Source organism: Pongo abelii, chromosome 8 (assembly GCF_028885655.2).
Source record: "Pongo abelii isolate AG06213 chromosome 8, NHGRI_mPonAbe1-v2.0_pri, whole genome shotgun sequence".
In the NCBI taxonomy this organism is placed as follows: domain Eukaryota; kingdom Metazoa; phylum Chordata; class Mammalia; order Primates; family Hominidae; genus Pongo; species Pongo abelii.
Window position 1 is genome coordinate 100,812,596 of NC_071993.2, and position 23,347 is coordinate 100,835,942.

At 39.1% G+C, this 23,347-nt stretch overlaps 1 protein-coding gene across 17 annotated transcripts in view; it reads left to right on the forward strand.

Moving 5' to 3' along the window:
* The window catches only part of PLCE1 (phospholipase C epsilon 1), a 444,022-nt gene that overhangs the window by 136,615 nt on the left and 284,060 nt on the right, over positions 1-23,347 (forward strand). For all 17 annotated transcript variants that reach the window (XM_063727669.1, XM_054522660.2, XM_054522668.2 and 14 more), the window contains one exon: positions 169-1,738. In XM_063727669.1, coding sequence (XP_063583739.1) covers positions 533-1,738 — 1,206 coding nt within the window. In that variant the 5' untranslated portion in view covers positions 169-532. The remainder of the gene's footprint in view (positions 1-168; positions 1,739-23,347) is intronic.

Here is a 23,347-nt window from a genome sequence, read left to right on the forward strand (position 1 = left end):
CAAAATCTCTCAGCATTTGCTTGTCTGTAAAGTGTTTTATTTTAAACCAACTTCTGATTGCAAAAAAACCTTTTTTCTCAAAATTGGTCTGTATCTTAGGATTGTGAGATCATTTTTTAAAAAAGTCACTGAGTGCCACAGTGTTTGACATTATCTCTTTTCTTACAGGAAACAGGAATCATTCAAACTGGATTTTAAAATCATTGCAAATCAGTGATGGATCAGAAGTTGCAGAGTGCAATCCCGAGTAAAAGTCTTCAAAAAATTTTGCTTCAGGTAACAGAGGAAGGAAAATTGATCTACCATCTTAAAACCCTGATCTAGAAAAAATATATATTCATGATAGGAAGTTATAACTAAGAAAATTTATTTGCCTCTTAATGCTCCTGAATGAAAGGAATTATCCCTTTGTTCCTTGGGAGGACTTGTGTATCTGAGATTGTCGTAATAATCAGTCATTTTATTAAAACCTTGACATGATCACCAGGGAGGAAAAATAGAGCAATAGTTAAAACCTGTGTGTTAGTCCAAGATGACTTCTGAAGAAATGACAGCTTCTGTTCTCATACCTGTGACTCAGAGAAAAGTGGTTTCTGCCCAGTCGGCTGCAGATGAAAGTAGTGAAAAGGTCTCAGACATCAATATTTCAAAAGCACATACTGTCAGACGAAGTGGGGAGACTTCTAATACCATCTCACTACTGAACAAACTTAAAGAAGAACCTTCTGGAAGCAACTTGCCAAAGATTCTCTCAATAGCAAGGGAGAAAATAGTGAGTGATGAGAACAGTAATGAAAAATGCTGGGATAAAATCATGCCAGATTCTGTGAAAAACCTTAACATTAACTGCAACAACATATTGAGAAACCATCAGCATGGCCTTTCTCAGAGACAGTTTTGTGAAATGTACAACTCTGTTGCTGAGGAAGACTTGTGTTTAGAAACTGGAATTCCTTCTCCACTGGAAAGAAAGGTGTTCCCTGGAATTCAACTGGAACTAGACAGACCTTCCATGGGCATTAGTCCTTTAAGAAATCAGTCAGCGATCATAGAGACAGACAGAGCACACCCTGACAGCAGAAGGGCAGTATTTCATTTTCATTATGAAGTTGACAGAAGAATGTCAGACACTTTCTGTACCCTATCAGAAAACTTAATTTTAGACGACTGTGGAAATTGTGTACCACTACCTGTGGGTGAGGAGAAGCAAAAGAAAAAGTATGTGGCATATACCTGTAAACTGATGGAATTGGCCAAAAATTGTGATAATAAGAATGAGCAGCTGCAGTGTGATCATTGTGACACCTTGAATGATAAATACTTTTGCTTTGAAGGCTCTTGCGAGAAGGTTGACATGGTATATTCAAGTGATAGCTTTTGTAGGAAAGACTTTACTGACAGTCAAGCTGCCAAGACCTTTTTGAGCCATTTTGAGGACTTCCCTGATAATTGTGAAGATATAGAAGAAGATGCTTTTAAAAGCAAAAAGGAGCGATCCACTTTGTTAGTCAGGAGATTCTGTAAAAATGACAGAGAAGTTAAGAAATCTGTGTATACTGGAACAAGAGCAATTGTGAGAACTCTGCCTTCTGGCCACATTGGGCTGACTGCATGGAGTTACATAGATCAGAAGAGAAATGGTCCCTTACTGCCTTGTGGGAGAGTAACAGAACCCCCCTCAACAGTGGAGATAAGGCAAGGTGGGAGCCGACGTCTGTCAGAAGCCCAGTGGTATCCTGTAAGCATTTGAGTTTCTTTTTACCATTTCTTTAAACTTGCTTTTAAAAAAAAAAAAAAAAAAGTCCGAATTTCCATTGTCGTAATTCATGAGAAATTTTAAGATCTGTCAAATTATGATTCTTAGGTTAAGCATTTGTGGTTATTGAAAACAGATACTCCAATTGATAGCTATCAAGATTGAGTTGATACTGCAACAACATAAAAATATGTCAGGAAATACTGTTATTGGGAGTGGAGGAATTAGGGAGATTTCCTGGTAGTGGAAAAATGGCTCCATTTGTTGATTATCTGTTTGTGTTCTTTTGAGATAAATGCCTGGGTCCTCCTCTGTGATGTAGTTCATTATTGTTTTTAGGTTTCCAGACCTAACAGAACTTAATTCTGTTTTTTTACATTTTCCAACTAATGGTCCCACTTCCTTCCCTCTTAAATTTTTTATGCCATAGATTCCTTTGGCAAAGTGATGAAACCTATGGATTCAGAATAATGTTTTTAAATGAATCAGATGAAATAGAAATCATCATAAAGGACAAGTTATGTTGATATACATTTATCAAGATTTTTTTTAATTAACATGGCAATTTACGTGCTTCTTTATTAATACATTAAATAATAATATCTAGTTATGTGATAACTATCATAATTTCAAAATAGAATTAGCCCTCATCTGTATCCACAGATTCAACCAACTGCATATAGAAAATATTTTTGTAAGAAACAAAAAATAACAATATAACAATAAAAAATAACACAAATTTTACAATCCAATACGCTGTAACACTGTTTACATAGTATAAGGTATTCTAAGTAATCTAGAGAAGATTTAAAGTATATGGGAAGATGCATGTATGTTATTTGCAAATACTAGGCCATCTTACATAAGGGACTTGAGCATTCTTGAACTTTGGTGTTCGAGGGGGTAGGGGGCAGTTCTGGAACCAATTCCTCTGATCTATTGAGGGATAATTGTAGTGATGAATATAAGTCCTTATATTCATAAGTATAGATTGTATACTTATGCATATATTGGATTATGTATATATACTAATGTATATATAGTATGGATTGCTTGAAATTTTCTCAATTTTAGCACTGTAAATTCCATGTCCTGGAAAACCCTTCAGACCAAACCAGAGCAGTTGGTCACCCTAAATATCAATAACATTTTAGGATATCTATCACAACTGTAATAGGATATGGAAATATCTGTGACTTCTATTGGTGACAAGCTCACAGTTACTATTACTACTACTGAAGTTTGTTGCCTATATTCAAAATTAAAGGAAATGCTAAATTTCCTTTTTGAGATTAATGAAAATAATGAATCATTTTTTTTTCCTCAACCAGATTTCCAGGTCCTCTGAATTCTATCCACAGTCTCCCCTCTTTAAGAATCCTGCTCTGGAAATACACATGATCAGGCTGCCTGCTCTCAGACCTTATCTGTACATCTGAGGACAGTGCCATGTTCCATCTTGGATTTTTTTATCCTGAAAACTCTTGCTTCCTTCAGTCATTCTCTGTGTGAAACTGTTTCTAGAACTCTCACATTCCAGTTCTTCATAAGTCCTTTAAAACCTGACCCTAGAAATAAGCACCTGGTCTAGAGAAACATCATTTTTATTGAAATATAAGTATTATATTTTTACTTTCATCATCATCATCATTGTATTAGTCTGTTCTCATGCTGCTAATAAAGACATAGTCAAGACCGGGTAATTTACAGAGAAAAAGAGGTTCAATGGACTCACGGTTCCACATGGTTGGGCAGGCCAAACAATCATGGCGGAAGGCAGAGGAGGAGCAAAGACATGTCTTATATGGTAGCAGGCAAGAAATCATGTGCAGGGGAACACCCATGTATAAAACCATCATATCTTATGAGACTTATTCACTACCATGAGAAAACTATGGGGGAAACCGCCCCCATGATTCAATTATCTCCACCTGGCCCTGCCCTTGACACATGGGGATTATTACAATTCAAGGTGAGATTTGGGTGGGGACACAGCCCAACCATTTGAGTCATCAATCAGGGTAGCTAACATTTATTGAGCATTCAACAAATGCCAGATATTGGGCTAAATAATTTACATATTCCATGTTGTACAATCATCTTAACTACCTTAGGATTTTGGTATGATAATTAACACTATTGTATTGCTAAGCAAACTGATTTCCTGAGAAATTATGTACCTCATCAAGGTCACTTAGCTAGTAAGTGAAATAACTAAGATTTAATCCAGGCAGCTGACACTCTTAGGTGGTTTCTTAAGATCCAGAAAGGAATAAAATTCAGAGGAAGCTTTTAAAAGAACAGAATAATTCTTTTCGTTTCAGCATCTGTTGATTGAGTGATCCCATTCATTGATGCTCACGGTATCTCAGACTTGGCCATGTTAGATATGGCGATTGTAACCCTGCTTACACGTCACAGTCACTGTCCAGACCCCTCCCCAGGCCCTTTGAATCAGAATCACTGGGGTAGGGCACAGCATGAATATTTTTTTCAAAGTTCCCTTGGTGATTCTATAGATTCTATGGAGTTGAGAACCATTGGCTGGGAGTTTAAACAGAGCTCTTTGCTTTTTGATCAGGACATTTCAGGAATATTTGCCTTTCCCTAAAAAAGACACTGCTTGGGTTCTTAGGAACATTTGGGCTGACCTGGGAACCTGCCTGAAAAGTGAAAGCCTGCAGGTCCTTCTCTATACAGTTGACCACTCACCTCAGCCAGTGTCTAGGGATGTGTTTCTGTGTCTCTTGACCTGATTCCACATGAAACCTGAGTCACAGACAAGGAGCCCGTCACCAGCATGCCTGTCCTGCTCAGCACTAGATGACTTGCACAGCATCTCCCTGCCATGAAACTGCTGCTGAGAGCAACATGTCATCTTAGTTAAAAATGCAGTGGTTTAAAAAATCATGTACACTCGAACATTAAGAGCACAATTGAAATTTAAATATAGCAAAGTGAATGGAAATAGGGTGCTTTAGAACCTTTATCATGGTTTCCCTATGAGGGTTGTGAATCGGGTGTAAATTTCAGAATAATTTTTGGTATGCCCATACCCTCGTCCAGTTTCTTCTTTTCTATAGCCCTGCTGCTGTTTCTTCTGAGCTTGTTCACTGGTCCCCAGCTCAAACCTGCCCTTGTTCATCAAAGGCCTGGGATGGTTAATTTCTAATTGAAAAGGACAAAAGGGATGATGCAAATTGTCTCTTCCCTGCTTCTTAGTCTCTGGAGGCTGGGAGAGGTTGCCATACCTGTCAGAGTAGACTCCAGGAACTTTTATCCCCTTGGTCTGAGCAGGCTTGGAGGAGGCTATTGGCATTTTTATTAACCATTAAGATGCAGCTGGGGAATAGGCTGGTTGTCCTGTCCTTTCTTAAGGGAGATTTCTAAAGGGGGGGCCCTTTCTGAATGTTCAAACCACACCATATCAGCAATGAATCAGTATTTTCTAAGGTATGGTATTCTGTATATCTTGTTTTTTAGTTTAGAATCTGGTAGAAATTCTCAAAAGTTGCACAGGTGAATTATAACTAGTTTTCCCCAGCTCCTATGAATTGCTTCCTTCAAAGATGCAGATCTTAATGATATGCTCCTTTTCCTGTGTTTTGGTTATTTCATATGTGTCCATTCTGGTTCCTCAATCAGATTGTAAATCGATTAAGGACAAGAAATAGGTTCTGCATTTTTTTACTCTCCATAATGCAAACATAATGCCAAGTATATAGAGAATAGGGGCAATGTCATGGTTACAAATACAGTCTATGGAGTCAGTCGACCTGAATTTAAATTGTGACCGTCACTCCATCACTGACTGGCCATGTGAATTCTGGTACACAGTTTGACCTCTTTGTTCCTAATTACCTTTTTTATAAACTGAGAATAATGGTGTTATTGTGGTGTTAAATGAGATGCTACCCACCACACAGTTCTAGCAAGGAGTGAGTGCTGCTCTGCTCACTCTGGCCATTGTGGATATGCTTTGTCGAGAACACATTTCCACCACCTTCTGCTGTTTGTCTTCTCACTCAGGGATGTTTACAGTGGTATGAATTTGAATTCATGTTTCTCAATCTATAATGTGGTAGTTTGAACAATCCCTCCCACACATTTAAAGAATGTGCTGTTTGTCCAATTAATTCCTTGGCCCTCACATTAAACATTTTTTTTTCTTGGATAGCTTGGTCAGAATGACCCATTTAATTTATATTTGCACAGCTGTGTAGAGAAGAATGGATTTGAATGGAAAACGTTAATGAAGATTAATGCTTGCTGACATACTAACTACTGGTATCCTCCTTCTCCTCCTCATAAGAAATTAAAACCCTATCCTTTATCCAGTTACAGTCATACTCCCTCTCTCCTGCTCTGAAATAAGACAGGATATTTTGATGGGTGGCTAAAGTCTCCAGGTTAAAGATTGGTTAAGGGTGTTTTTCCTTTAAAAAAAATTCTCAACCTGCCTGAGTTTTGAGGAGTTTAGATACATATAGTTATCTTGAATGTGAAGTACAAGAAGTTTCTGCTTCTGCCTTGCTGGAATTGCTCATGTAACCTGAAATCCACATGCACTCAGAGAATGTGAAGGTGCCAGGGCAGAAATTCCACTGGCTCCTGTATTATCACTTTACTTATTTCCCTTCTTTGTTCCACAAGAAGATTTACTGTACAAGAATATGTATGACAAAATAGAAGAAAAAACCTCAGATAAACTAAAGAGTAAAAAACAAAGAATAAAAATGTAAAGATTGAATAAAAAAATTTTAAATCAGTCTAGAAAAGCTATAATTTAAAAAGGAAGGTCAAAAGCATCTTCTGTATTGCTGCTTCTTATTCTGCTTTCATCCTTTTAAAAGGTGCCTTTCTTCTTCATACTTTACTCTCAAGAACAGAAAATTAAACCTAAGAGGCAATTATTTTTTGAGTGTTTCACAAAAATGACTTTGTTGGTATACATGTCCTTGATTCTATATTTTGTCTCTTTCAAATTGAAGAGACCTGAACCTTAGGGGAGAGATAATGTCTGTTATGTGTAAAAGGACCAACTGATAATAAATTCATCTAAGTCGTAATTTTTATGGATGATAAAATATCCATTGAGCCCCACTGTTCAATGTTGTAAGGGATTGCTGTTGAGATAGCAACATGTCTTGTTTTCTGGTCTGGAAATTTGGTTGCCCTGGAGCTAGGGTACAGTTTGGACCTTGAGATAATTAAAATTTCGTGGGGTTCTTAGGCTTAGCTGGAAGCCTGTGCTTGGTGATTTGCCAGCCTGCCTCTTTCATTACGAAGGGTAGTGATGGGTTGATGACGTGGGTATAGGATGATGCTGGCCTCTTCCTGCTGGGCACAGTGAAAGGGAATCCAGCTTCCTCTCAGCTCCTGTGCAGTTTAGTCACGTCTAGTGCCTCAGTGGAAAATGTGATGGTTGTCAGAGTCCAGCTTTATGATGATTGGACTGCTTTCCCTTATTAGCTGCATTGGTGCACTATAGGATAAATGTCTCCCCACATCTCTGTAGTTATACCAGCCCTTTGGCTAAGATTTGGTAAGAGTGGGAATGAAAAACCTTGACTCTGGATTCCAGTGTAAGGTAAATGCACTGGTGGCCACTGTTATTCTCATAGTATTCTTTGGACAGTATCAGCATTAGGATTATTATTATTTTTCTTTTCCCTAGATGTCCTACATAACGGGAATTAGCACCTGGAGAGGCCCCATCCCTGAAAAAGGGCCATGGTAGTATGTGGCCTGAAAAGAATTAGATCTAGTGGGCAAGGATAAAACCATCTGGTGAAACCCTGATCTGCTCCACAACCTGTATTTTACACAGTGGAGACTCAAGCTGCCCTTTGAATGACCTCTGAAAAGTCATGAGTCATAGAAGTGGCCCCCTCTGAGCTTAAGGGAGTCCTGGGGTTAGAGAGGAGGTTTCCACCCTGTTGACCGAATGATTCAGCATTCAAGGATTTGAAGCATCAGTTGGGGGAGGTGCACCCACTGACCCCCACGACTAGACTAACTGGTGGCTCAGACAGGGCCCTCTCTCAAAAGCTGTTCTCAGACAGCAGTGCTGGGCTTATTTTCTGGCGCCATGACAACCAAATGGTGCCCCTTTCAGTGGTTCTTTATTCTAGTGGCTTGCCTAAACACATTCAGAGCTTCACATTAAATATGGGTCTTCTAGAGCTCAGGCACCAGAACCCTGAACCCCTAACCCCAAGGCTCAGTCCCTTACAAGGAACCCCAAACCCTTCCTTCTTATTTAGGCCATCACTCCTCAAACCCTCAGAAAGCTCAGCAGAAAACCCCCTCAGCCTTCAGCAATACGAAGTCATGCTATCATCATTCAAGGATAGGGAAAGCCAGTCCTTTGAAACACAATAGCAGATTTCCTTGAAGGGGAGGAGAAATGCTTTGGTTTCTTCTTATTTTTTTTAACAGCTTTATTGATGTATAATTCACATACCATACAATTCACCCAGTTAAAGTATACAATTCAGTGGTTTTAAATATGTTCACAGATATGTGCAGGCATCACTACAGTCAATTTTAGAACATTTTCATCATCTCAAAAAGCAACCCTGTTTCTTTTAGCTATCACCCTCCATCGCCTCATCCTGTGCCTCTCCCCCAGCCCTAAGGAATCACTAATCCACTTTCTGTCTCTATAGATTTCCCTATTCTGGACTTTCATTTGAATGGACTTTCATACTGTTTGGTCTTGTGACTGGCTTCTTTCACTTAGCATAATCTTTTCAAGGTTAAATATTCATTTATATGGTAGCATGAATCAGTACTTCATACTTTTCACTGCTGAATAATATTTCATTGTATGATTATGCCCCATTTTATTTATCTATTCATCAATTGTTGGACATTGAGTTGTTTCCACTTTTGGATTATTATGAATAATACTGCTGTGAGCATTCATGCAGAAGTTTTTATGTGGACATAGTTTCCATTTCTTTGGGATAAATACCCAGGATTGGAATTGCTGGGTCACATGATAACTCTGTTTAATCTTTTCAGGAATGGCCAGACTGTTTTCCAAAGCAGCTGCACATTTTACGTTCCCACCAGCAATGCAAAAGGGTTCTAGTTTCTCCATATCTTTTTTTTTTTTTTTTTTCCCCTGGAGACAGAGTCTTGCTCTGTTGCCCAGGCTGGAGTGCAGTGGCACGATCTAGACTCACTGCAACCTCTGCCTTCTGGGTTCAAGCAATTCTCATGCCTCAGCCTCCCGAGTATTTGGGATTACAGGTGAGTGCCACCACGCCTGGCTAATTTTTATATTTTTAGTAGATACAGGGTGTCACCATGTTGGCCAGGCTGGTCTCAAACTCCTGACCTCAGGTGATCCGCCTACCTTGGCCTCCCAAAGTGGTGGGATTACAGGCGTGAGCCACCACACCCAGCCTGATTTCTCCACATCTTGAACAGTGTTTCTTATTGTCTGTCTTTTGGTTATAGCCATCCTAGTGGGTGTAAACTGATATTTCATTGTTCTGATTTGCATCTTCCTGATGGCAAATGTTGCTGAGTATCTTTTCATGTGCTCTTAGCCATTTGTGTATCATAGAAATGTCTAGTCAAATTATTTGCCCATTTTTAAATTGAGGTGTCTTTTTTATTTTTGATATATATTCTGGATATAAGTTCATTATCAGATATATGATTTGCAAAATAGATTTAGATGCACCTATAGGTATAGATATATGAATGAAGATCAAGGAAGTGGCAAAGGAGGTTTACAATTTTATTTACAGTGGAGCTTGTTAAACATGTCCCTTGGACATTCATCTCCTTCTCAATATTTCTCACATTATTTCTCACATTATTCTACCAGCAACAACTTTCAAATATGATTAAAAAAATTTTTTGTAGCGGCAAGATCTTGCTATGTTGCCCAGGCTAGTCTCCAACTTCTAGCCTCAACTGATCCTCCTGCCTCAGCCTCCAAAAGTACTGGGATTACAGGCATGTGCCACTGTGCCTGGCCCCAAATATGATTTTAAAAATTTTCCAGCTTCTCCAGATTCTCCCAGACTCCAGTCTGCATAGCTTTTCTTTTTTTCCCTCCTCCCTTTCTGCCTAAATGTTATTATCTAAATTGTTTTTCTTATTATCCAAACTCTGAACCCCAGAGCAGTGGCTGGAAATGAGATTGTCAGTCCACAACCTTGGGCACAAGGACATCATCCAACACAGTGATGGTTGAGGAAGAGGTCGCCACATCACAATAATGCACTCTGTTATGCACAGGTACAAGCAGGGCCATCACTAGGATGAGACATTCACTTGTCTCACCTTTGTGCACCTTCTCTCAGGGTCTCAGAAGTGCCACCCATATACTTCTTGGTGAGTGCCTCCTTAAATTGTGAGTGCTGGGCAGCTCCCTTGTCCCACTCTAGTCCCAGCCTTGGTACAAGGGCCTAAGAGAGTCTGTGGTTTAGAAATGAATACCATCTTCCTAGTTCAGGAATGACCTTCACTGAACCCTCATGTACATCAATACAGATATTTGTAAAATAAAAGCTAAGAGTGGCTTCTGCATTTTTAAATGGTTGAAAAAATCAAAAGAAGAATACTATTTCATGACATGAAAATTATATAGAATTGAAATTTTATTGCTCATTAATAAGGGCTAGGGAGCACAGCCATACTCATTCTTTTGTGTATTGTCTATTGGTGCTTTTACCCTCTAATGGCAGAGTTAAATAGCTGCAACAGACACTGTATGACCTGCAGAATCTAAAATATTTGTTGTCTTGTCCTTTACATGAAACCTTTGCCTATTGTTGGCTTAGAACATCCCTCGCTACCTGGCTAACTCCTACTCAGCTTTCAGGCCTGAGCTTAGTTTCACTTTCTCTTGGTGGTCTTCTCTGCCAGCCCCCAACTCCCACCCTGGACCCTAGGCCAGAGTTTCTGACAGTCAGTGCTCAATATGTATTTCTCAAATGACTCTTTGAATTATAAATGAAGAAGGGCGGTTTCTACCCACTTCTGCTGCCTCCTTCTTTCCTTCCCCAGAACTACTGCAGGCTTGTTAGCTGTCCTCCCCCTGACCCTCAGAGTTTGGAACCAGTTCTTTTGTGCAATACCTGTAGGACAGAATCAGGATTTTCCACTGAAATTTAAAAGGATCTTTTCAGTCCTGCAAACCCAGCAATCCATGCTTGTCATCTCCCCAGACTTGGCCTGAAAGGTCATGTTTGCATCTCCTTGTCCCTGGCTCCCCATTTCAACTGGCTGTTAGAACCCTTGAGAAAGTTTCTGGATCCTTTTTGCTTACAAGGGAACACCTGAGACTGCTGTGTGCTTCAGTGGGCCAAGAAGGAAAGACGCCCCCCGATCTCAAGACCCTAGAGCTCTGTCTCTGCTCTTCAGAACCCCCAGTGCTTCCTAGACAGAATTTTCCACATGGACTGGAGGGAATCTAGCTTCTGTCAGTGGGGGTTCGGGGATGGGCATGGTGGTGGATGGATAGGGACAGCATGCTGTCGTTGTAAGTTGGGGAGATCATTTCATTCCTGGGGTTTGGAAGGTGTTTGTCTAGTTCCTTCAAACCATTTGACACCAATACTTTTGATAAGAGATCTGAAACAGCACCCCTCTCTTCTAAAAAGAGCCAAGTACCAATTCCAGCTCTGCCATTGGCTGCTTGTGTGACTTGAGCAAGTCACTTTAGGGCCGAGAATTTTAGGTGTTTTTCAGTATTAAAAAAAGAGGGAGGGCAGACATGTATTCATTGCCTGCTGTATGTCAGGCACTGTGTCTATAATTTGCATATAGTGATTTAACAAATTATAAATTACACACTTCCTCTTAAGTCTAAAATTGTGCCAGTCTGTGGCTTCCTGATTTAAATCCTGACCCTGAGTTTCAGGTTGAATATTCTACCTCCCCCAGCAGTGCCTCCTTGAGGTTTGATTTGGAATGAATCTTGTGACTTACTCCCTGACACTGTGTAGTAGAAGGGCAGAGGATTTGGCTAAGCCTGGAAATGTCTGTAGAAGTAGGATGGTAAGTACTGGCTGGATGCTTACTGTGTCTTACACTGGGCTTCCCAGATGTCTTGTCTTTTATCTTTTCTTTCCTTTCATTCTCATGGCGACTGTCTATGAGGTTAAACACCCCCATTTCATTGGGTCCTGTGTGACCAATGTCACACCATGTCAGCACTTGAACCCAGGTCTGGCTACCTCTAAAGTCCATGCTCATAACTGCTCCTAAGTTCCTCTGGAAGATTCTGATGCAACTCACCCCTATAACTTGGCAGAAATTCTGTTCTCTTATTAAATGTGCAAATGTTGAGCTGGATGAGTCCCTGAGCTCTTTTTTTTCTTCAAATGTGAACTGGGTGTGACTTTTGGATGAAATGGGAGATGCAGGGAACAATACCAATTCTTAATGCGAGGGGTGTGTTGTCTATTGAAATGGCTAAGATTTATTTTTTATGACTCAGCCTGCTGGGAGGAGGAAACCAAGCCCCAAGGTTTGAATGTTTTACGGAATTGCTATAATTTAGAAGTACAGTTAAGAAGTTTTATAAGTAAGTAAGCAAGAACAAAGTCCAAAGCAAACTGCACACATCTTGAGTCAGAATCTATAGCTTATTCACGATCATGCTGAGATACCCAAAACTACTGGGAACATATGTTAGTATTTTTCCATTTTAATTTAGTTTTCTGTGATCTCTCAGGATTCTGACCAACTGACCTAAGTATGAAAGACATGACTCAGTAGCATTTCTTTCCATAGTCACACCATTAAAATGAAGTTTTCACCTACTTCACAAGGTTGCGAGGCGGGAGGAAAAAATCTAAGCATGTTGTATATTAAAGTGCTTGGCAAACACTGTTTAAACCTCCCTGCAAGTATAACTTTTCTCCTCTTACTCCATGCTCTAAAGGATTCAGAGTGAGGCACCTGGAGGAAAAACAGACACAAAACTACAGAGGAGGCAACAAAACAACACCAGAGGCAGCCTGTTTTCCTTTCATAAATGCTGCAAGTGCAGAGTCGAACCCGCTATGGAAACCCGATGCTTTGGTTTCCCTTTCAGAGTGCTGGCATGAATGAATAATAACTTCATTTTCAACTTGAGATTAGATAACTTTTATCACCAACACCTACTTCATTTTATCCCTGTGTTTTAATAGAATAAGGAATAGGGAATCAATTTGTTGGTAGACCATGCTGAGTAGCTTAGCTTCAGAGAGATTTAGCACCAAATTATAAATGGTGACACTTTAATAGTGAGTGTGGTGTGCATTGGGAGCCAGCCTGTGGGAGTTTGGCAGTTGGAAAGCCCCATAGCTTCATTTTTTCCAGATTTTTGTACCCTTCCATCAGATAGTAACTCCTTAGCCTTGAGAAACTCTCTTCCAGGACAAGGGGAAAGTTTATTTGAGTTCTAAATTGTTTAATAGCAAATGCATTATTTGTCTCTTTAATGAGACCAAGAAAATGGCCTCAGACCCTGATTGAACCAGCCAGTTCTGCTTTTGATGGCCACAAACCAAATATGGGCAGTGTAATGATGGTATGACTCTGGCCTGACTAATATTTTTGTGAGGAGAATGCCATTATTATGGTGACCATATTTTCCAAATAAAAAATTGGGAACTTTTTATTCAGAGGAAAGAGGGGCAGAATATTTGAAATTGAGACTGACCCAGGAAATCCAGAATGAATGGTCTTGGTAACTATTGATCACAGCATAAAGGAAAAAGAATGTGAATGAACCAGTGCAAATCTAATTGGTTGCTAGAAAAGTCAGGAGCCTCAAAATGAATGACTTGCTAGTGGTGGCAAAGAATCACCATCTACATGTAAAGACAACACATTAGATGCCCTGAGAATCCAGTGACCGTTTTTCTCAGAGTTTTAATTTTTCTGTATTTTTGCCGAGTACATTTAGTAGCTACCATGTTTTGAAAATGTGAAAGTAATAAAATAGATTTATTTTAAACTCCAGGTCTTGCTCAGCTAAATAGTGTCCGTTTCCAAGGAATCACCTTGAAAGGTTGTCCCCACTTTCCATTTATGCTGCCATTATGCACAATGTCTCAACCCTTGGATTGAGATTTTTAGAAACAATCCATTCAAGCATCCTGGCTAATGCTGGTTTGGGTCCATATTGACATGTGATTATAAAGGACAGGATTGGTTTTATTAGAGACCTTAAAAACTGAATGGAGGTGAAAGGAGGTATCTGGAAATATTTTAAGCAAAGGTAAAACTATATGTTTTGTATACAAAACACAAACTTGAACACAGACTTGGCCGTTGCTTCACAGTCTTGGCCATGGCTCTCTTCAGTGTTGATGGACAGTTCAGAGGCACTCACAAACTCAGAATGCAGCTTTGGTTTGGACTGAGCCTCATGGGCACAAAGCTCATGCCAAAGGGCAGATTGGAATTTAGCCCTATCTCTTCCACCTTCCTCGGCTAGATGCCCTTCTACAGGGCACAACATGCCCAGCCCCACATGGTCATGCTAGCTAGTAGCACATGGAACAGAAGCAGAAGAGCTTCTGAAGCCCAAAACTTCGATTTTTTTTTTTCTTGGGTTCATACATTATGTGCTAAGAACAGTGGAGTCTGTTGAGTTCCGATGACCTAAAATATGAAGACATTAAATTAATTCAGGTGAATGCTTTTCTACATGAATATAAAATAATTATTTGGTAACTTTATGAACTATAGATTCTTGAGCTAGCTCATCTTTTAAAAAATTTTTTTTTATTATTATTTTTTCTTTAGAGACACGGTCTTGCTCTGTCACCTAGGCTGAAGTATAGTGGTGCAATAATAGCTCACTGCAGTCTGGAACTCCTGGGCTCAAGCAGTCCTCCTGCTTCAGCCTCCTGAGAAACTGGGATTATAGATGCATACCACCATGCCCGGATAATTTAAAAAATTTTTTTGTAGAGACTGCGTCTTGTTTTGTTGCCCAGGTTGGCCTCAAGTAATCCTCTTGCCTCAGCCTCCTGAGAAGCTGGGAATATGGGCTCATGCCACCACACCTGGCTAATTTAAAAATATATATATATTTTTGTAGGGATAGGGTCTCACGTTGTTGCCCAGGTTTGTCTCAAGCTCCTGGCCTCAAGTGATCTTTCCACGTTGACCTCTCAAAGTGTTGGGATTACAGGCACGAGCCATGGTGTCTGGCCTGGCCCATCTTCTATAATCACGTTCAGCCCCTTGCTTTATGGATAAACTGGCCAAGGCCCTAGACAGGTAAAGTTACTTGAACAGGTTTACATAGCTAATGATGGAAGATTCAGAACTGGAATCAAGGTCTCTATAGACTCTCTCTCCTCATCTCTAAAATATTATTAAAAAATACATTTCTGATACAAATAGCTGTGTCACCTAGTAGGTTCTCTGTTGATGTTGGCAGATTCTGAACCCTAATGCCTTTACAGTTCCTGGGATGCATACATTCCTGAAACACAGCACCAGCCCTGGAAGAGTTCATGGTGGGATAGTGGAGGCAGACATGTCTGTCTCTCATTTATTTCATCCTCTTCCCAGGCTGTAAATAACCTTGGTTGGGCCAGGCGCAGTGGCTCACGCCTGTACTCCCAGCACTTTGGGAGGCTGAGGCGGGCGGATAACAAGGTCAGGAGATTGAGACCATCCTGGCTAACATGGTGAAACTCCGTCTCTACTAAAAATACAAAAAATTAGCCAGGCGTGGTAAAAAAAAAAAAAGTAATAATAACCTTGGTTGGTGCATAGTTTCTCAGGTTTGTCCTGCCTTCTCTGATCCATTCTGGTTTTCTTGGCTGATCCTGTCTTCATTTCTTTAAGAAACTGGCACATCTTGTTGCAATAACATTGTCAATTCTTTAAGTGCTCAGAGATGCCCTTTTAATGTGGATGTAGCCAGGTTTTGTGAGTTCATTTCTCCCCTTAGTCTAGTTTCTTTCCATCCTTCACTTGGCAGGTAGTTCTCTCTGGATAGTGAGTGTGAGTGCTTCAAAGCATACAGAGCAGCCATGGGATCCCTCCCAGTCTCTCAGGAGGAATTTCCCGTTGTTCTTTTTCTTTTATTTGTGAGAAGCAGAGCCAAATGCAAGACACTGAGCCCAGCAGGAGGGGCCAGACCTGGCCCAGGAAGAGCCAGTATGGTCTGGGCTGCAAGGAATTGAGCCAGGAACCCCAGGCTCATAAAACATCAGCACTGCAAGGGCCTTAGAGACCATCGGGTCCAACCCTTCATTTTCAGAATAGGAAACTGAGGCTCAAAGAGACACTGGCCTTTCACAGGTCTGGTCAGGCATCAGTTTCAGAGCCAGGCCTGGAGCCCAGGTTGCTCTCAAATCAACTTTCCTGCCCTGTGCCAGGATGCCAAACACTATTTCTGACCCATTGGGTGTGGAGCTGAACTGATCAAATTATAACAGCTAAGTAATCGAGGGCTTAAGGCTCCATAATGATTAAGGGTATGAGGTTAGGGGCATGCCTCGTTTCAAATTCTGACCCTGCACTTACTATTTATAGCTCTGAGGCTTAATGCAAGTTACTTACCCTCTCTGTGCCTCTATTTATTTCTAAATAATTGTAAATACCTCTTAGAGTTGTTGTAAAGATTAGTAGACATTTATATGTTAAATATTAACATATGTTAACAAACATGTTACAAATGTTTCAGCATTTAGAACAGTAGCTGGCACTATGTAGCTGTTTTTGTTTCCTTTTATTCTTTTTTAAAATTTTGGTTTTTTTTTATAAATAACCTTTTTAAAATAAATAACCTTTTAAAAAATAAAAAGCCAAATTTAGCAGTGGGTTTTGTATACCAACTTTAGTGACACTGTTAATAAGTTCTGATAACACACTATCATTGGACCAACCTTCTTTGATTCTTGTCTTGATTTTTAACCACAATGCTATATTACCTCCAGGTAAATAAAGAATTTTCTCTAGGGACCCTGACAGAATAGCTATAAAATGTGGTATATTGTCTCTTAAGTGCTATATGAGTGGCAGGGTAATTTGGGTAGTCTTAGAAGGCTTCATGGGAGAAGTGGGATATTAGTTCCTGCCAGGGGCCAGAATTGCTTGTCTCTCTACCAGTGAGAAGGCAAAGTGTTCTGCCATAAGAAAATTGACCACCGTTTTCTTTCACAGGAGTCTGTGGGACTTATTCCAAAAATAATATTGATTTCTGAGGCCCTTTGGCCATTTTGTTTTAGCCACTTCTTTTCCTCCCCCCTTTTATGACTTCACATAAAATTTAAAGGGATATAATTGTCTCAATAGAATTGAAATTTTCCTGTTGTGTTTTCAAAGCATCTATTGTGAAAATTGCCTTCTATACTTTGCAGAAATTGTTGCCAGCATCTGTTGATGTGAGGCAAAGGGGACCAATGTATTTATTTTTATTTGGTTTTTTGTTTATATAGTTAGTCATTTTGAGTAGTGAAATAAGCACCGATGAACTTAACAGCCAATAGTAACTAGAACCTTGACAAACCCTATGCCTAGCCATATGATTCCCTGCTCTTGACCACCCCAAACCTCTGCATGTCCCTCCCTTCCCAGGTACCATCTTCCTTAATTCTGTTTCTGTCATTCTCTTACTTTCGTTTTATATAGTGTTATTGCATCTACATGTATTCTTAAGAACTGTATATTTTAATAAATGCCACTGAATTGTACACTTCAAATTGGTGATTACTATGTGAATTCACGTCAAAAAAAACTACAGATTTTAAATTTTAGTTGTTTTGAAGTTTATATAAAGGTACACTGTGTACAATCTTTTGGGACTTATTTTACACTGTATTATATTCCTAAGATTCATTTATACTTTTGTAGGTTGCTGTAGTTCATTTGTTTTAATTGCTGTATTATATTCCTGTATGTGAATATATCATACTTTACTGGTGCATTCTCCAGTTGATGGACATTTTGAGTGTTTCTATGTTTTTGGTATTTTAAACAATCCATCCATGAATATTTTTGTATATGTTCTTTGTTATATGTGTCCAAAATTTTCTCTTGGATATATCCCTAGAAGGCAAACTGTTGAAACACAGGGTATGTGAATGTTCAAATTTAGGAGATAGTAGTAAACTGTTTTCTAAAGTGGTTGCATCAGTTTACACACCCCCCGACCCTTGCCACCATGATGTACAAAATATTCTTTGGATCTACACTCTCTCTAATACTTTATATGTTTCAACTTGTTATTTTGCCAATCTAATGGATTAAAAAATATTTCTCTGTTTAATTTTACATTTTCCTGATCACTGATGATGTTTACCATATTTTCGTGTTTTAATTGGCCATGTAGTTTTTGTGTGTGTAAAATGCCCATTTTCTGTTGGATTGCTTGTGCTTCTTTATTGATTTGTAGGATTTATTAAATATATATATATAGAGAGAGAGAGAGAGAGAGAGAGACAGAGTCTTACTCTGTCACCCATGCTAGAGTGCAGTGGCAGGATCTTGGCTCACTACGTCTCAAACTTCTGTGTTCAAAAGATCCTCCCCACTTAAGCCTCCCGAGTAGCTGGGACTACAGGCATGCATGCCTGGCTATTTTTTTTAATTTTTAGTAGGGATGGGGTCTCACTATGTTGCCTAGGCTGGTCTTGAACTCCTGAGCTCAAGCTATGCTCCTGCCTTAGCCTCCCAGAATACTGGGATTATAGGCATGAGCCAGTGTGCCTGGTCAGATATATTCTTAATATTATCTTTTTTTGTTTGTGTATATTGTTAATACTTTCTCCTAGATTTAAATTGTCTTTTCTGTAAGATTTTGAATAAGCAAAATTCTTAAATTTTATAGTCAAACTTATTAAAGTTTTATGAACACAGCTTTTTGTTTATTAAATGTTTTCTCTCTACCTAAAGTCTAAGATATTCACTTATATTTTCTGCTACAAGCTTTAAAGTTTTACTTTTGACATCGAATTCCCTAATCCATTTAAATCTTTGATTTTGTATATGGTGTGAGGTAGGCAGGAATCCATTGTCATTTTCTGTGTCAATATTCATTTTCCAGCTCTAATCTGACATGTCACCTCTATCATATACCAAAATTCCATACATGCGTGGGCCTTCTCTGAGCCCTTTAATTTAGTTCATTGGTTAATTTATCCATCACTGTGCCAGTAACATTAGGAAGTCCTAACAACATTTTTTAAGAAGTGTCTTTACTATTCTTGGCCCTTTAGTTACCCTGTCTGTCTGTCTCTCTCTGTCTCTCTCTCTGTCTCTCTCTCTCTCTCATAATTATTGTTGAAGTATAACACATCTACAGAAAAATACGCAAATCATACAAGGTGTACAGGTCAATGTATTTCACAAAGTAAACACAGATTTAGCCAGCCCCCAAACCAACAAATGGAATATTAGCACCCCAGAAGCCTTCCTTGTATCTCCTTTCAGTGTCTCTCTCCCTCCCACAAAACAAACTAGTATAGTCTTCTAACACCATTCACTTGGCCTATTTTTGAATATTATATAAAAGAATTCATAGTTGGTACTATTTTGTATGTCTCCTTTTACCCAACCTTATATCTGTAAGATTCATCCGTGTTGCTGCATATAGTTATAGTTTGTACATTCTCATTGCTATTTCCCATTTCATTTCATGAATATCCCACTCTTTATTCATTCCCCTGTTAACAGTCATTTGGTTTGTTCACAGTTTGGGGCTACTATGAATAGTGCTAGTCTGTTTCCTACCAGCCTTTAAGTCCTTGCCTGAGCTAGTTCCTTCTTCTTGTCATATCTCAATTTATTCCACGTATTAGTCCGTTTTCACACTGCTATAAAGATACTACTGGAGACTGGGTAATTTGTAAACAAAGGAGGTTTAATTGACTCACAGTTCCACATGGCTGCAGAGGCCTTAGGAAACTTACAATCAGGTGGAAGGGGAAGCAGGCACCTTCTTCACAAGGTGGCAGGGGAGAGAGAAAGCATGTGAAGGGGGAACTGTCAAACACTTATAAAACCATCAGATCTCATGACAACTTATTCACTATCATGAGAACAGCGTGGGGCAAACATCCCCCATGATCCAATCTCCAGTCACCTCCCCACAGGACACTCCCTCAACACGTGGGGTCTATGGGGATTACAGTTAGAGATGAGATTTGGGTGGGGACACAGAGCCAAACAATATTACTCCACTACTTAAGATCCTGGCCATTTAACAAAACCTAGGTAAGTACATCCCATCCCTTTTGTGAAGAGCTCTTAGACTACCCTAATCTACCAAGTTCTTCTCTGTCAGGGCATCTAACCTTGTAGCTTATGAGTTGAACTATAAGTGTAATACTTGGAAGGTTTTTTTGCAAAAAAATAAAAATTTAAAAAAACCAAAAAAAAAGTTATCTAGCACATATGAATTAAGAGAAGTTTTTCCTAAACATGTAAACACTGGGTTTACTTGTAGTCATATGCAAGGAAAGGAGGGAAGAAACAGCTTCCAAGAGTTTGTTCAATTCAAAGAGATGATTGGCATAACCAACTTCCATTTCATCTTTCTTCAGAAGAAAGCGTAGGCTAGGTTCACAGCATGAAGTGATGGAGAAAATGATCAAGGTTGTTGACTTACTTGGTTCTGCTCCTAACTGTGGCCACTTTATGGGATGGGATACTTGTAAGAGCTGAAGCAGAGTATTAATATTTAGTTTGTGAAGCTGTCAGATCACTAGGCAATGGAAACTTGAAAAGATCTCCTCAACTACTTTTTCAGATTAAGGATTTTGGGGTACCAAAAAGCCATGTGACTTAGTAGTGGTTTGAAGTGCATCATTTTCTTACCAATAGGACAAGATATCTGAATACATTGAATTAGAAGATGTTAAGATAAAAGCAAAATTCAAGCCAAACAAATAAGACTTTCAGAGTTACCAGCCTGGGTGACAGAGCGAGACTCCGTCTCAAAAAAAAAAGACTTTCAGAGTTACTTAGAAGAAATGGAAATTGCAGAAGGGATTTGCAGTTTTTCATGTGTAAGAACCATGCATGAAGATTTTGCCAGCTGCTCTGGTCTAGTTAGATGATTAAACATCTGCTTCATCGTTGAAGCTCATTGTGAAAGAAACTGATCCATCTAAAAAAGAAGGCATGCCCATCCAAAGGATACATCATTCAAATAATTTTGTAGATAAGTATATGCATCCCAAAACTAGCCGGAAATTTCTGATTATGTGGTCAAACACTTGGCAATGTTGGAGGCCAGTGGGCATTGTAAAATTACTGCTAAGATTGAAACTTAAAGTGGCTGTTAGTAAAATAGGCCTGGATTCAGAATTGAAATGTTCTGGAACTGAATACAGTCCACAGTTTCTAAACCTGCTAAACATCAGTATTCTCATCAACGTGATTAAAATTGAACAGTGACAAGCACACATCTACATACCTACTTGTGATCATGTGACTCACTACTTGGATGCCTTCATTTATATTTGTTTAATCTTACTTAACTTGGCTTTAAACTTAAAACTACAAAAGTAATACACTCTCCTTGTAAAGAAAAATTGGTGTATAAAACTTTTAAAGTGACCTTTTCTTCTCCAATTTCTCCTACCAAGTGAACAAACAGTTCATTGGTTCTGGTTTCACACTTTCCTATGAATTCTCTCTAGGTTTTCAGCTTCTTCAGGGCATGAATTTCTTATTTAATTTTGTAATCCTTTTTATCCAGAATAGTGTTTTGCACAAAATAAGTTCTCAGTGCATAACTTATTTGACTAATGATTGATTGAATAAGGATTGGAGGGGAGAATGCCCACATGGAAACCTAGAGGCTTGTAACCAAACCAAAAAGCAATGTTTTCAAAGTTCAATTCAGTTGCATTAGACAAGAGGTATTACTAATAACCTTTAAAGGAGCACTCTAATTGCTACTTTTCTACTTCCTCCTTCCCCCTAAATACCAACTCACAAAGATAATAAACAAATCTTTGAGAAAAGGTAAGTGTGAGTCCCTCCTCCCTTCTTCCCCTTCTTAGAGTGAGGGACATGAGGCAGGAGAGGCTGGGGAAGATAGGAGAGATGTCCTCGCAGTAGATATATCTGTTACTCTGTATTGCCTGACTGTAAAATTTGCTGTGGAGCATTTTTATTGGTAATTTCTTTTGCAGATGTTTCTGGAGAAAGTTGAAATTTTGCTGGTAAAAACATATCTAGACTCCACATTGCAAATTTAAACATATTGTATTTTATTTCCTTAAGCAAAAAAGGAACTCTTTTTCCCCTCCTTCTTTTCTTTCTTTCTTTTTCTTTTTTTAGCTAGAAAAAAGGAATGAGGAAAGTCCAAAGTGTCTTTTCCTATTTGGACTGAAAAATTAATTATTGCTTTGGGAATAAAGGTAGTGAGCATCATATCTCTTCTAGTTAACTGGTAGTTCCCTTTACATGTAAAGAGCAATTACTTTTGAAGACTCAAAAAATATATAGTCTTAAGGTGTGCTTCATATTATTTCCCCCATGGTTTCCTTTTTATTTCATTATCCTCTGACTCCATGACAAAATGTTTATTTGGTGCTTGCAAATTGAAAAAATCTGGAGTGGAATAAGCCACTTGCGTTTCTGATTAATTGCCTTGGATATGCTTTTAAATCCTCCCACTGAACCTGAAGTGTACTGTCCCAAATAACGCTTCTTGAAGAGAAAACTTTTGGAATGCCCTTCATTTCTTTGAGTTTTCGTAAGAGTAGAATGTGTTATACAGGCAGCCTAGTGAGCAGTTAAGAGCTGGGCTCTGGAAGGAGTCCCGGCTCCGCTGTTAACTAGCAGTGGAGCCTTCAGCAATTTACTTAATCTCTCTAAGCTTCAGTTTTTCTCACCTGTATAATGAGAATCATGAAAATAACACCTAATCTAGACAGTCATGAGGATTCGGTGTCTGAAAAAGCAACATGGCACATAGAAATTGTTCAACAGATTTTAGCTGCTGCTATTGTCACTATGATCTCTGTGACTACTAATCGTAAGAATGAATTGTGAAGATCTTTAGTACAGGAATGTGCTCTTTATGTCTGAGCAAATATTTTGCACATTGCCACAGTCTTTATTTGTTAGCACGCATGACATTTTTACTTTACTATGTGGTCATTTATAGTCGGTTGCCCCTCCTAGATTGTAAGCCTCCCGGCCGAAGGGAGCAGCTCTTGTAGACTAGCCTTTGCATGCACCAGTAGACTCAGAATGCCTTGCACTTAGCAGGTCCTCAAGAAAGGCTTATTGAATGCACTGGGAAGTTATAGGTGGAGGGCTGGGATCCAGCTTGCTCCAGAGTGAGGTCTCTGTCTCAGAAATATCCTCGCAGCAGTTGAATAAGGGCCGGGACTAGGGTTTGGGATTTTGCATTTCAACCAGGAATTGGAGCTGCCAAGATGCTAGTCACAATAGTGAGAGCCAGCCTTCCAGTTGCTGAATAAAGTTGAAAAGTAGAACAGATTTGGAAAACAGAAGTTATTTCATTTTTCAGGGTGACCAGATTAGTTTTTCTTTATTTTTTTATATTGTATATTTTGAATTATTAAAAAGTAAATGGTTCAGAACTTGAGATTCAGATTTGTAAACTGCCAGAATCCAGGTTGA